We start from the raw sequence: 14,840 nt of genomic DNA, 5'->3' as shown, positions 1-14,840 counted from the left end.
GTAAAGGTGAAGAGTAGGACCAACAGACCAAGGGAACCCTGGATGTCAAGGGATATAGAGGATTGTATAAGGAGAAAAAAAGGAGGTTTAGAGGGGAGTTGAGGAAGAATTTTTTCACCCAGAGGGTGGTTGGAATTTGGAACACACTGCCTGAATGGATGGTAGAGGCAGGAACACTCAGGACATTCAAGAAGTATTTGGATGAGCACTTGAAACGCCATAACATACAAGGTTACAGGCCAGGTTCGGGAAATGGGATTAGTTAGGACGGGTGCTTGATGGTCGGTGCCGGTGCGTTGGGCCGAAGGGCATGTTTCTGTGCTGTAATACTCTGACTCTATCAAAGGTTATTGTAGAAAATAAAAGCTCATAGTGTAAGGGATAACATTTTGGCTTGGATAGAAGATTGGCTAGCTAACAGGAACCAGTGAGTAGGCATAAATGGGTCATTTTTTGGTTGGCAAAATATAAATGTAAAATGCCACAAGGATCTGTGCTGGGGCCTCAACTTTTTACAATTTATATAATGACTTGGATGAAGGGACTGACGGTACGGTTGCTAAATTTGCTGATGACACAAAGCTAGGTAGGAAAGTAACTTGTGAAGAGGGCATAAGGAGGCTACAAAGGGATATAGATAGGTTCATTGAGTGGGCAAAGACCTGGCAAATGGAGTATAATGTGGGAAAATGTAAAATTGTCCATTTTGGCAAGAAGAATGAAAAAGAAGCATATTGTCTAAATGGTGAGAGATTGCAGAGCTCTGAGCTGCAGAGGGATCTGGGTGTCCTAGTGCATGAATCACAAAGGGTTAGTATGTAGGTTTAGCAAGTAATTAGGAAAGCTAATAGAATGCTATTGTTTATTGTGAAGGGAAGTGAAATCAAAAATAGGGAGGTCATGCTTCAGTTATACAGGGCATTGGTGAGAGGACATCTGGAGCACTGTGTACAGTATTGGTCTCCTTATTTAAGGAAGGATGTAAATGCGTTGGAAGGAGTTCAGAGAAGGTTTACCAGACTAATACCTGGAATGGGCAGGTTGTCTTATGAGGAAAGGTTGAACAGGCTAGGCTTGTATCCACTGGAGTTTAGAAGAGTAAGAGGCGACTTGATTGAAACATACAACATCCTGAGAGGTCTTGACAGGGTCAGTGTGGAAAGGATGTTCCCTCTTATGGAAGAATCTAGAACTAGCGGTCACTGTTTACAAATAAAGGGTTGCCCATTTAAGACCAAGATGAGGAGAATTTTGTTTTCCCTGAGGGTCGTGAGTCTTTGGAACTCTCTTCCTCAAAAGGCAGTGGCAGCAGAGTCTTTAAACATTTTTAAGGCAGTGTTAGATAGTTTCTTGATAAGCAAGGGGGTGAAAGATTATTGGGGGTAGGCAGGAATGTGGAGTTGAGGTTACATCAGATCAGCCATGATCTTGTTGAATGGCGGAGCAGGCTCGAGGGGCTGAGTAGCCTACTCCTGCTCCTAATTTGTATGTTCGTATGTATGTGTTCCATTCCATTCATAATTCCTCAGAAAATAAAACCATATGTGCCCATGTGGAGCAAGAGTCGGACAGCCTCCAGGCTTGGGTTAATAAGTGGCAAGTCGCATTTGCGACACGCAACTGTCCGGCAGAGAGCGTCTAACCACCTTCCTTTGATGTTCAATGGCATTACCATCTTCAAATCCCCCACCATCAACATCCCGAGAGTCACTGTTGACCAGAATTTTAACTGGACCAGCCACACAAATACTGTGGCTACGAGAGCAAGTCAGAGACTATGTCTTCTGCAGCAAGTGACTCACCACCTGACTCTCCAAAGCCTGCCTATCATCTACAGGAATGTGGTGGAATATTCTCCACTTGTCTGGATGGGTGAAGCTCCAATAACACTCATGAAGCTTGAAACCATCCAGAATAAAACAGCCGCTTGATCGGCACCCCATTCACTACTGGTACACGGTTGCTGCAGTATCTATCATCTACAAAGTGTATTTCAGCAACTTGCTAAGGCTTCTTCGACAGCACCTCCCAAACCAACGATCGCCATCACCAAGGACAAGGCCATAAGGCGCATAGGAACACAACCACCTCCATGTTCCCCCTCCAAGTCATAAATCATCCTGACTTGAAACTATATCACTGTTCCTTCTTCATCACTAGTCAAAATCCTGGAACTTCCCTACCTAGACACTGAGTGTGTACCTACACCTCATTGGCTGCAGCGGTTCAAGAACGCGGTTCACCAGCACCATCCCAGACAATTGGGGATGGGCAATAAGTGCTGGCCTTGTCCGCGACTTCCACATCCCATGAATGAATTAAAACAAATCTGGCACAGCAGGTCATAAAGTGAACAATAAGAATAATACACCATCGTAAGTCCCTGATCTCTCTGTCTGACGAGTAAATGACATTCTGACTGATTTCTGTTTCAAATCAGATTAACTTCGAAATAAAATTTAAACAGAAGCAAGGTGATCCATAGCAGCTTACAAATTACTATTTTAAAATGACAATGGTCATGATACATTCTCGTAACTTGGAATAGACATCTGTGAGAAAAGCTTTACATGAGCAACAGTCAGCCTGCATCAGATGCTTTAATGGAAATGCCTGGAACAACAAACTCATCCCCTTGTGCGTTAGCAATTTCAAATGATTAACTTCATCATGCAGCCTGGTGATTAATATTGAGACAAATAATGTGTGTATATGTGTGTGACTTCTATATACATCAGTTTGATTGGTTCACTAGATTGTCACTGCACGTTTCATGAACAATCTTATCACTATTTTGCCTATGTTGTTTGCATTGTTGTAATGTTTAATACAGTCGTGTGGAAAGATAAATTGGGAGGATCTGTGGTGTGGATAGATTACAGGTCAGTTTGAGGGTAAATTATCATTCATCCTGATGGCTCAGAGGATAGTCAGTCATCCAGTCTTGTCTTTTGCCTTTCCCAGGTAAGTACATGGCTGTGGGATGTTGGGAGGAAAGAAGCATCCAGTCATGATGCTCCAGGCATCATGTGTGTGCGGGCTTGATGGGCCAGCGAGTCTTTTCCTGCTGGTCATTTTTTGTATGCTTACATCCTTGAGGTTTTTTCACTTTAATCATACCTACTGCACTCTCTGACTCATTCATTTGGAAGTTAGTGTAGTAGAATCTCTTGTTAACAATATTTGAAGTATACAACTATAAAGAATTCCAATGAATTCAATCTTTCTTGGGTCTATTTGTCACAATTTTTAACAGCAATACATACATATGTCAGGAGTGTTGCTTCAGCAGCCATCATTTTATCACCATGCTACATCCCAATATTAACGGGGTGCAGTGAAGGTCAACTATTTTAACAGGTGGGAGGGGGTCCGGCATAATGAAAAGAGGTTGCAGAAGTTGGGAATGATTACATTCAGAGTGGGGGGGGAAAGGCAGCTTGGATTGAGATGGGGTGTTAATAGATGGAGTGGAATACCCATTGGGACAGTGCGACTGATTGTATCAACACTTGAGAGAGTTGGATAAGGGTAAAGTTTCATAATGGTATTGGGAGATATGGGGGTGATTTTAACTTTTGGCTACCCAATTCTTGTCTGAGCAACAGGCTGATGCTGGCAGTTGCAAATTGTGATGATGGACCTTGGCTGCTCCATTGATGCCTAAAATCTGCTGATGCAATTTGCAAGCAGCATACTTGCCTGTATCAGGTGGCAGGCTGCTTAACTGTGCAAATCAGGATCCTATGGCAGTTGTAGAACCCTGTTTGCGATTTTCAGATACAAATGAGAGGCATGTGAGTGACCCTCAGTCTGTCCATTTACACCAGGCCTTGCGCAGTTCAAGAAAAGGCCCCAACATTCATTTTATTCATTTGGGACTGGAAGGAACAGGAGTGCTCCACATGGTTCTACTAAAATATTGCGTGCTGCTGTCAGCTCAGACTCGAGTCAGAATCGTGTCCCCTCTTTTTTTTCCTCTTCTACCCCCAACCACCCCCACAACTTCCATCTCCAGCCCAATGAATGGGAATGGATTTGGGAGGTGATAATATATTCAAGGACTTGAGGGGAAAGGAAGGTTGGAGGTGGGGCAGCTGACCCTGTGTAAGAGCTGGCCGATTTCCTGCCTGCCCAAAATTATGAGCAACATTGGGATGTTCTGCAGCTTTGCCAGCAGCAGTCAAATTAGGTCCACCCGAAAATGTTTTAGGCCTCCTAACATCAGCTTTTAACCCATTTCGGGTGGAAGTCTAAAGTTGCCCCGTGATGTTTCCTAAACACTGGGCCTTTCTGTCTCTCAATGGTCTTTTCGGGTTGTGTGCATTCCTATATGTAAAATATCGATTGTTGGCTTGGGGAACAACCCTGGTGTATAATTTCTCAGTTTGGTATTCATGTCCTGAGGCTTTTTCATTTTGAATTTCACCTAATTTTTCTTTAATTTATTATTTTTATGTCCATTTTAAGATAATGGACCATGTGAATCAGATGTGTAGAAGGGATGAGTAAGTTAGCAGAGGTTTTGGATTGCTGTGAGAACTAAGCAAAGCACTGTTGTTTTATTGTAATCTCCTGGAGATTGACCTGCACGCAGTTCATTGGTCTGAACTGGAAAATACTTACAAAGCTGGCTAAAAGACAAAAGTTCAGCCTGATAAAACTAATTCTGTTTACCAGGTGTCACAATTTTCAAATTTTTGCACTCATTAGTCTCTCTCTGGTTCAGCTCTGCCTGTCACTCCTGTACGTTGTCCTAGTGTCTCCATAATCCAGAGTCCATTGCTTATTGAACAATGTCTAGTTAAATGATTGTGTGGCCCAAGGATTGTAAATAAGCTATTGCTGTATAAATTTACTGTCTTGCCTCTCTCTCCTGGTTTTACAGAAAGCAAACTGAAAACCACTCTATGGAGACCTGACAAAATTACAAACCAACAAATTAATTTATCTTGTATAAAATGCATGAATGAGCAGAATAGTCTTCATAGTGAGATCTGTCAATTTCCCAGGCTCCTCAGTTCATGAAAAAACATTAAAGACGCTCCAGGCACAAGATCACTTTCCAGCTAGCTTTATTAAAGTTAGCTGGCCCTTAATTCCAGTTACAGGCTGTTCTGGTCCTCTTGCCCTCTCTGCGTTTCAGAGACTGAAAGAGTAAGCAAGCTCCTTTAAGATTGTGACATCAGAAGTTTGTTCTGCCAAGCTGTCAACTACAAAGGACTCCAAATTGAATTTTCCCTTAAACAGGCGGAAAAATACTATGCTTTTCATTGTTCAATTAAGCCAAATTGGTTGACGATGAGCATCAAAACGAGCACCATCTTTTTTGATTGCCTAAAATGCTTATTAATGACTAACCATTTCAACTGAGTGACCTCCTGGGGTACTTCCATTGTTTCAAAGCTGCATATAAAAATAATCAGTTCTGATACCATCATGCCTCTCTTTGGGTAGCTAATTAACATTTCAAATTACCATAGCATCCAGCCTAGTTTCCCGACTGATGGTCTGCTTTTCATACAACCTGTTATTTAGCATTTTATAAATACCGTAAATTTAAAATTCCAAGTCAGGCAGTACAGATATAGGCCTAAACATTACCATAGATTATCAGAAAAATATTTCCAAACCTATTGTAATTTGTGTTAAAGTACTTAATTTTCTTGTAAAATGTAACTTTTTCAATATATTTTTTTTAAACATAAACCATACAAATTGTAGCCATCGCTTGAGCAATGATTCATATTTGCAGGAATCAAATTAAACTTTTAAAAAAATATTCTGCATGGAAAGTTTATGCATATTAACATGAAGTAATTATTTGCCCCTATTTATTAATAGCTATTCTTGGTGAAGCATCTGGACAAGAAAGGCTGCAATCAACAATACTCAAGTTGCGACAAGATCAGAAAGGTATGGGTGTGAATTTCCTTCTGTCATGAATATTTCCTGTTGAAAAAGTTGGAGGTGCAGCAGATATGAAATTCAAACAGAAAATACGGTAAAGGCTGGCTCTAGTCTGCAAATGAACCTCGATCCGAGCCCGACCCGAGTCCTTTCATTTTTTTTTCCCGCGCCCCGCCCGACCCGACCATCAGTTAACCTACCTTCCGTTTTCACTTTTACTTCTCTGCACAAGCTTAAAAAAGCTGTAACTAAACAACCTTTGAAATGTTAAAGAAAAAAAAGGAGGCGTATGGCAGATTCAGAGTGCTGAAGACAGCGGAGGTCCTAGAGGAGTATAGAAAGTGTAGGGGAGCACTTAAATAAATAAATAAAAATTATTAGGGGAGCGAAGAGGGGGCATGAAAAATCACTGGCAGACAAAATAAAGGAAAATCCCAAGGCGTTTTATAAGTATGTTAGGGGCAAGAGGATAACCAGGGAAAAAGTTGGGCCCATTAGGGATCATAGAGGCAATCTGTGTGTGGAGCCAGAGGACATAGGTGAGGTTTGGAACAATTACTTTTCATCTGTGTTCACTATGGAGAGGGATGATGTAGGTGTCGTAATCAGGGAAGGGGATTGAGATATACTTGATCAAATTAGCATTGAAAAGGAGGAGGTATTAGCTGTATTAGCGGGCTTAAAGGTGGATAAATCCCCAGGCCCAGATGAGATGTATCCCAGGCTGCTATGTGAGGCAAGGGAGGAGATAGCGGGGGCTCTGACACAAATTTTCAGATCCTCTCTGGCCACAGGAGAGGTACCAGAGGAGTGGAGGACAGCGAATGTGGTACCATTATTCAAGAAGGGTAGCAGGGATAAACCATGTCGGTGAGTCTAACGTCAGTAGTAGGGAAATTATTGGAAAAAATTCTGAGACAGGATTAATCTCCACTTGGAGAAGCAGGGATTAATCGGGCATAGTCAACATGGCTTTGTCAGGGGGAGATCGTGTCTAACAAATTTGATTGAATTTTTCGAGGAGGTGACTAGAGGTGTAGATGAGGGTAAAGCAGTTGATGTAGTCTACATGGACTTCCGTAAGGCTTTTGATAAGGTCCTGTATGGGAGATTGGTTAAGAAAGTAAAAGTCCATGGGATCCAGGGTAATTTGGAGGGTTGTTTTAGCAAGCGGAAGCCTGTGACCAGTGTTGTACCGCAGGGATCGGTGCTGGGACCCTTGCTGTTTGTAGTGTACATTAATGAATTAGACATGAATATAGGAGGCATGATCAGTAAGTTTGCAGATGACACGACAATTGGTGGTGTCGTAAATAGTGAGGAGGAAAGCCTTAGACTACAGGACGATATAGATGGGCTGTTAAGATGGGCGGAGCAGTGGCAAATGGAGTTTAATCCTGAGAAGTGTGAGGTGATGCATTTTGGGAGGCCTAACAAGGCAAGGGAATATATAATGGATGCTAGGACCCTAGGGAGTTCAGAGGGACCTTGGGGTATAGATCACTGAAGGCAACAGCACAGGTAGATAAGGCGGTTAGGAAGGCATATGGGATACTTGCCTTTATTAGCCGAGGCATAGAATATAAGAACAGGGAGGTTATGATGGAGCTGTCTAAAACGCTGGTTAGGCCACAGCTGGAGTACTGTGTACCATTCTGGTCGCTATAGGAAGGATGTGATTGCAATGGAGAGGGTGCAGAGGAGATTCACCAGGATGTTGCCTGGGCTGGAGCATTTCAACCAGGAAGACAGACTGGATAGGCTGGGGTTGTTTTCCTTGGAGCGGAGAAGGCTGAGGGAGGACCTGATTGAAGTATACAAAATTATGAAGGGCATTGATAGGATAGATAGGAAGAAACTTTTTCCCTTAGCGGAGGGGTCAATAACCAGGGGGCATAGATTTAAGGTAAGGTGCAGCAGGTTTAGAGGGGAGTTGAGGAAGAAATTTTTCACCCAGAGGGTGGTTGGAATATGGAACACACTGCCTGAAGAGGTGGTAGAGGCAGGAACACTCATGACATTCAAGAAGTATTTGGATGAGCACTTGAAAAGGCATAACATCCAAGGCTACGGGCCAAGTTTGGGGAAATGGGATCAGTTAGGATGGGTGCTTGATGGTCGGCGCAGGCGCGTTGGGCCGAAGGACCTGTTTCTGTGCTGGAAAACTCGATGACTCTAATCTTTCTAGCCCAAAAAGTACATTAACATTGGAGCCACTTACCGGAGGTGGTGGTAGTGTGTCCAACCCGACCCGACCCGACCCGAACCCGAATGCCAGACCCGGAAGAGTGACCCGAACCCGACACATGTCATCAGGTCCCGTCAGGTTCGGGTCGGGTGGCCATGCTCTAAAATACGGGTTATAAGAAAGTTACAAAGGGACTAAGTGAGTGGGCAAAAGTTCAATGTGTGAGGTCATCCATTTTGGATCTGAGAGACAAATCAGAATGTTTTCTTAATGTTGAGAGACTCGGACACCTAAATCCTTTTGCTCTTCTGCAGCTCTGTGTACACGTCACTAAAAGCTAGTGCACAGCTACAAAAAGCAGTCATAAAGAATAATGGATTACTGGGCTTTATCTCAAGGGGATTTGTGTTCAAAAGTGAGGAAATTATGCTTCAACCATACAGAGCCTTAATCAAGTTCCATCTGGAATATGGTATTCAGTTTTGGGCACCAAACCTCAGGAAGGAGTATAGCATAGTTTCAGCAGAATGATACCAGGGCTTAAAGGATTAAATTATGAGACCAGGTTGCATAAACGTGCCTTATATTCCTTTGTGTTTTGGAGATTGAGAGGTGATCTAATCAAGGTATTTAAAATGATTAAGGGATTCAATAGAGACAATTTCCTCTAGCAAAGTAATCCAGAAAAAAAAGGCATCATCTTGAAACTAGATGTCGGCCATTTGAAGTACGTTTCCAAATAAAAGGAAGATGAAATCTGGAGCTCTCTTCCCCCAAAAGGCTGTGGATGCTGGGTCAATGGAAATTTTCAAGACTGAGATCGATAGATTTTTTTGTTAGGTAAGGGTATCAAGGGATATTGTACAAAGGCAGGTAAATGGAGTTGAGGGGCAAACCTGGCATGATCCAACAAATGGCAGAACTGGCTCGACGGCGTGCGGGCGCAGAGAGTGGGAGGCCGGCGTGCGGGCGCAGAGAGTGGGAGGCCGGCGTGCGGGCGGGCGCAGAGAAAAAGAGTGAGAGACAGAAGGGGTGGAGGGGAGACCGGGGGGCAGTGGCGGTGGAGGGGACTGGGAGAGAGTGTGATTAAGATCACTCCTGACAGATGGACATCTATCTGGAAAACTCCACATTCAAGTTTGCTGGCAAACATTGTCTACTTGTGCAAGCGAAAAAGGCCAGGTTTCTCACTAAATCAGTGTCCAATGTTGTAATGTGAATGTAAGTCAATAAATTAACCTCATTTAAAGCTTCTTCACAAAAATGCACATTTGCTGTTTTAATTAATGGTAAGATAAATTTTTAATGCATTTATCTTTCCGAATTGACTCACCAACCCCTTTGTAAGATAAAAATTGTAATGTGGCCCCCCCCACGGGAAAAGGTTGGACAACCCTGCTTTCGATATCAACACTTCCTAACCTCTCTCCATTTGAGAAATAGTCTGCCTTTCTGTTTTTTCTAGCGAAGTGTATCACTTCACACATTATATTCGATTTGCCATGTTCTTGCCCATTCACTTAGCTTGCCTAAATCTCCTTGAAGCCTCCTTGCATCCTCCTCACAGCTTGCATTCCCACCTAGTTTTGTGTCAACAACAAATTTTGAAATATTACATTTGGTCCCCACATCCAAATCAATTATATAGATTGTGAACAGTTGTGGCCCCAGCCCTGATCTTTGCAGTACCCCACTAGTAACTGAGAATGACCTGTTTATTTCTACTCTGTTTTCTGTCTGTTAACCAATTCTCAATCCACAGCAGTATATTAACCCCAATCCCATGTGCTCTAATTTTATTTACTAACCTCCTGTGTGGGACCTTATCAAAAACCTTTTGAAAATCCAAACACAGTACATCCCACTGGTTCTCCTCATGCTACAAGTAACATCCTCAAAAAAACTCCAACAGGTTTGTCAAACATGATTTTCTTTTCATAAATCCATGTTGACTCTGCCCAATTATATCATTATTTTCTAAATGTCCAGTTATCACATACTTTATAGTAGATTCTAACATTTTCCTACTACTGACAAACTAACAGGTCTGTAGTTCTCTGTTTTCTCTCTCCCTCCTTTCTTAAATAGTGGGGTTGCATTTGCAACTTTCCAGTTTGCAGGAACCTTTTCTAGAATCTATAGAATTTTGAAAGATAACCACCAATGCATCCACTATCTCTATAGCCACCTCTTTCCACTCTCTGGGATGTAGTTTATCTGATCCAGGGGATTTATCAACCTTCAATCCGGTTAATTTTTCGAGTATTACCTCATTATTAATGCTAAATTTTTCCGTTCCTCATTTTCACAAGTCCCTTGGTTCCCTTATATTTCTGGGAGATTTTCTGTATCTTCCTCTGTGAAGACAGACACAAAAGTAATTGTTTAGTTTCTCCGCCATTTCCCTATTCTCCATTATAAATTCTTCTGTCTCTGCCTGTAATGGACCCACGTTTGCCCTTGCTAATCTTTTCCTTTTCACGTACCTAAAGGAGCTTTTACAGTCCGTCTTTATGTTTCTTGCTAGCTTGTATTCATATTCTCTGTTCCCTTTCTTTATCAGTTTCTTGGTCATTCCTTGGATTCTAAATTGCTCCCAATCCTTGGATTTATCACTTTTTCTTTCAGTTTAGTTGTTGGGAACAGAAAACTGGCTGACATGCCAATGATGAGAGCATAGGCAGTTATACTTTCTGGAATTGAGAGACTCGAGAACTAAATCACAACAGCTTCTTACTTTGGCTCACCAGGCAATGATTGGCCGCTCCGTCTGAATCATTTGGCGAAGGCCAAGTGTTTCTGCTTTGGGCACAAATTATGCTCGAGATCACACTGGGTTTTCAGACAGTTTTTTTTTTTTGCTCAAATTTTGATTAAAACTAATTTGTATGTCGCCAAAGGTAAAATCTTCCATGACCCAGTGCAGTCGGGCAGCCTTTTAGAAGAGTGATAACCTGATGCAGTTTTATTAATACAGCTGAAAGTGGGTTCATTACAGCAAAATAAGCATTTTTAATGTGTGTCTGGTCCACCATCAATGAGTAGCATGATTTCTAGTTACTTCATACAGTAGTCAGTTTTTTAGTAAATTAAAGATAATATTCAAATGTACTTGTGCCTAAAAATCTTAACTTTAAGAGCCTCCTTGAAGGCCTGCAAATGGGCATAATTAGTGGAAATTCGCAATGATGGTTGATTCGATCTGTGTGCAGGGCCAGCTTCCAGTACGATGTTTTTCAAACTAGTGCAAAAGGTTGCAGAAACCCAATTTGCGCTTGAAATTCAGTAATCCTTTGAGCTGGTTACACCAATTTTGGACTTGCGGGGTGGGGGCGGGGAAAAAGGCACAGCTTCGCAGGAACTCCAGGTCTATGGCTTTTGTTGCACCGTCTGATATGGCTATATTGTCTGTTACAAAATCATAATCTGTATTTCCAGCAAATGTCCCAAGAGGCCACAACTTGTAATAAGACTACATTTAAAAACGACGATGATTTATTTGCTTTATTTTCCTTAGAGTCTGTGTTAAAATTCTGCATGATATGGAACACAAACTCTAAAAACTGTCATGAAGCTCAATCCATTGTTCAGATCCTTCTACGAAATGAAACTCCTGAACAACTTCTTCGATACAATGGGATTAAGAGTGCTGTAGAGGGACTAATCCCCTATACTGGTAATTTGACTATTGTCCTGTTGAGTTCTTTTATTTTGATTTTATTATATGTACTTACGCACACTCTTCATTATTTCTTGGTTGAAGAAATATTTAATTTATAAAATGTGCATGTTTTGTTCAGTTCATTTCCTCTTTCGCACCTTAGTGCCCCCTTCCTCAGGTCTGTGAGTCTATCTGGTGAATTGCTAGTAAAGCGTTAAATCATCGAAGGGGTGCAGTGCATCACATGTAAGCCAAACCTTGTCCTCGCCCAATTCCTCTTGTAAACCTTTCTAGCAAGGATCCTAGGATAGTGATCGAGGGAAATCTGGATGTTTCATTGCTGTCCCTAACCCCATGTTAAGAAATACTTCATGTTACACTGTTAAGTTGCACAAGAAGCTTGCCTCGGGGATCGTGTTACAAACCTGTTAGCAACTCTGGTCAAAAATATTGTGTAAGCTGATGAGACCAGATTTAAATCCGACTTCCTGGGTTGCTTTCGGTTAGGACCTTGAAACCACAACCATCTGGAATTTTTAATGATCACTTTTAAAAAATTTTTTTTTGGCTGAAAGCAATTATCGTGAATGTAATTTTTAAAGTAAAGTTCTTGTGTTTTCCCTTCCCCTTTGCTAGTCTTTAGTCTATGCACATCCAGTATTCCTTGCCTGAGGAGGCCTGAGCCTCAAGTGTCACCAGACATTTCCTCCAGGCTTTTTATTATTCCTTCATTGAATCTGTTCTCTTATTCGTAGAATATGCTCCTAAAATGTTTATTAATTTTACATCAGTTTTAGGCAAGGCCTGAAAGTATCTGGAACTGAATTTTCCTGCATTGTAATTAGTTCTCTGAAATTCATTGCCTTTTATTGAATACTTGCAGAGCGACATTTCCAGAGAGTCAGCAGATTGTTGCAGGCCTCTATGTTTTTGGATTATATGTGGCAGAATATGAGGCTGACTGGTCAATCTAGGTATGTACAAGCTGTAAATAACTTAAAAAGAGGAGTGGTACGACAGAGTTTGCACTTAACTTGGTGGTGGTGTTGATTGCAAAATTCGTATCTATTGTTCATTCCAAAGTGAAATGGGTTGGTATAGTTTCAGCTTCTATTGGATGCATGTCACAGCATAAGACCACTTATAGTTTAACTAATTGGAATTGTTTGAGAAAACACTCATGCCATAAAGATTGAGCAAAGTTTGAGGATGGGAAGGATAGGGATGTGCATGAAGTTCAAAATGGGAAAAAAATTTGGTTAAAATCTTGCATCCCTTAGCTCTACCTTTGATGTCCTGCCCCCTCAAAATCTGATATTTCCCCCTACTTGTCATCAAGTTATTGGTACTCTAGTTATTTTCAAAATCTGACTTTTTTTCCTAGTGACTCTGATTCACAAACTGAAGAAATGGAGATTGAGCCATTCTTTCCAATGGACAAGGCAGCTAATGAGGCCAAAAAAGTAGCAGTCACACCAATATACGATCGCATCCAGGGGAGCAAGGACCAGCTGTCTGAGAAAAGCGAGGATAGCGACAGTGACACTAGTGCATCAAACAAAGGAAATGGCAACAAGGAAAAGCACCTCCGACCCCCTAGTGAGCACTTCAAAGAGAATCTGGAGCCTTCAACAGAAAGTGAGATTGATTCAGAGGAAGAAGGAAAATCCAACAATCTAATAGCAAAGGCAACTGTAAGAAAAACGAAACTAAAGGCAACCTAGCGTTAGCAAGAAAACCAAATCTGGCAAAATGAACTGATGCTGCATCAGGGCTTCTGATGTGCTGTAATCTTCACGTTCTGTAAAATCCCTTCGTGTTAATTGATTTGTGTTTGATTCAGCAGTTCCGGTTTTGAAGCTGAATGCCATGACATTTTGTTTTAAGTCACATATATTGAATTACAAATTCCTTTCATTTCTGTGAAAGTAGTAATGTCTTAAAAACACACAGACCATTATAATTTTATATTTTATAAGTTTTATAATAAAGTCTCCATGATGCTAAACCTATTTAATTATGGTTTCTGTCTAATCACTGGATAAAACATTGGTTCTCATGCTGTAAAACCTATTTGAATGTAGTATTATTACAGCTCATATTAGCTTGCTTTAGTGATATTGAAAAAGACTCGATTGCAATTTATCTCTTCATATTTATCAGTATTTAAATATTCTGTTTGTTCTGAGCTTTAGTACTGTATTTGTCAGTACTTCTAAACTACAGAAGGATGCATTTTAATTTGCAGTTTTATTGAAGTTGATGTACATTGATGTAAAACGGAAAAATGTATATATTCAAAACTAAATCCGAGTAGAAAGCAGTTACCCATCTCCCCCTCTCATTTCTGTAAGCCCTGTCTTCGAATCTGCAAAATGTATGGACTACATGTGATTATTCAGGTCAAATAATGTTGGTTGTTAAAATTGCAGCCAAAATTCTTCATATCTGACCCTATGGTAGTGTCAAGCACCCAGTCACTCAAGCAGTTGACTGCTATAATTCCACAAACAGTTTTCATCTGGCATATTGCGTAGCACTTCAAACATTTTGGAAGAATTCTGATGAAGGGTCCCACCTGTAATGTTTCTCTTTCTGATCGACATGCTGTACATTTCCAGTTAATAGTTCAGATTTTCAGCAAATGCAATTTTTTTAAAACTCTAAATATTTTTGTGCTTATTTATCTGTAGCTTACGAGGAAACCTAAGGAGATATGATCATTGTCATTACCATAGGGGCCAGAATTACATAGCCCCCACAAATAGGCGTAGGGATCACGATGCGCAATTAAGTGTCCCTTGCTTCTGATGCCCGTTTTTGGGGGTGAGCCAGACTTAACTGGACCAGTCATATAAATACAGTGGCTAAAGGAACAAGTCAGAGGATGGGAACTCTGCGGGGAGTAACTCATCTAACTCCCACAGCCTGTCATCTATAAAGCACAAGTCAGCACTTGCCTGGATGAGTGCAGCTCCAACAATATCCAAGAAGCTCGTCACCATCCAAGACAAAGCATGCTTCCTTGTCAGCACCCCTTCCATCACTGACATACAGTGACAGTATACAATATGGCATGAT

At 41.2% G+C, this 14,840-nt stretch overlaps 1 protein-coding gene across 1 annotated transcript in view; it reads left to right on the top strand.

Moving 5' to 3' along the window:
• tbl3 (transducin beta like 3) overlaps nucleotides 1–14,427 on the top strand; it is a 77,324-nt gene extending 62,897 nt beyond the window's left edge. Inside the window, exons 20-23 of the mRNA XM_068055758.1 lie at nucleotides 5,845–5,916; nucleotides 11,616–11,774; nucleotides 12,643–12,733; nucleotides 13,144–14,427. Of these exons, the coding sequence (XP_067911859.1) occupies nucleotides 5,845–5,916; nucleotides 11,616–11,774; nucleotides 12,643–12,733; nucleotides 13,144–13,483 (662 nt within the window). The 3' untranslated portion in view covers nucleotides 13,484–14,427. The remainder of the gene's footprint in view (nucleotides 1–5,844; nucleotides 5,917–11,615; nucleotides 11,775–12,642; nucleotides 12,734–13,143) is intronic.
• The last annotated feature ends 413 nt before the right edge of the window (nucleotides 14,428–14,840 follow it).

Source organism: Heterodontus francisci, chromosome 24 (assembly GCF_036365525.1).
Source record: "Heterodontus francisci isolate sHetFra1 chromosome 24, sHetFra1.hap1, whole genome shotgun sequence".
Taxonomy (NCBI): Eukaryota; Metazoa; Chordata; class Chondrichthyes; order Heterodontiformes; family Heterodontidae; genus Heterodontus; species Heterodontus francisci.
The sequence above is the reverse complement of the archived record's forward strand: the minus strand, read 5'-3'. Positions and strand labels throughout refer to the sequence as shown.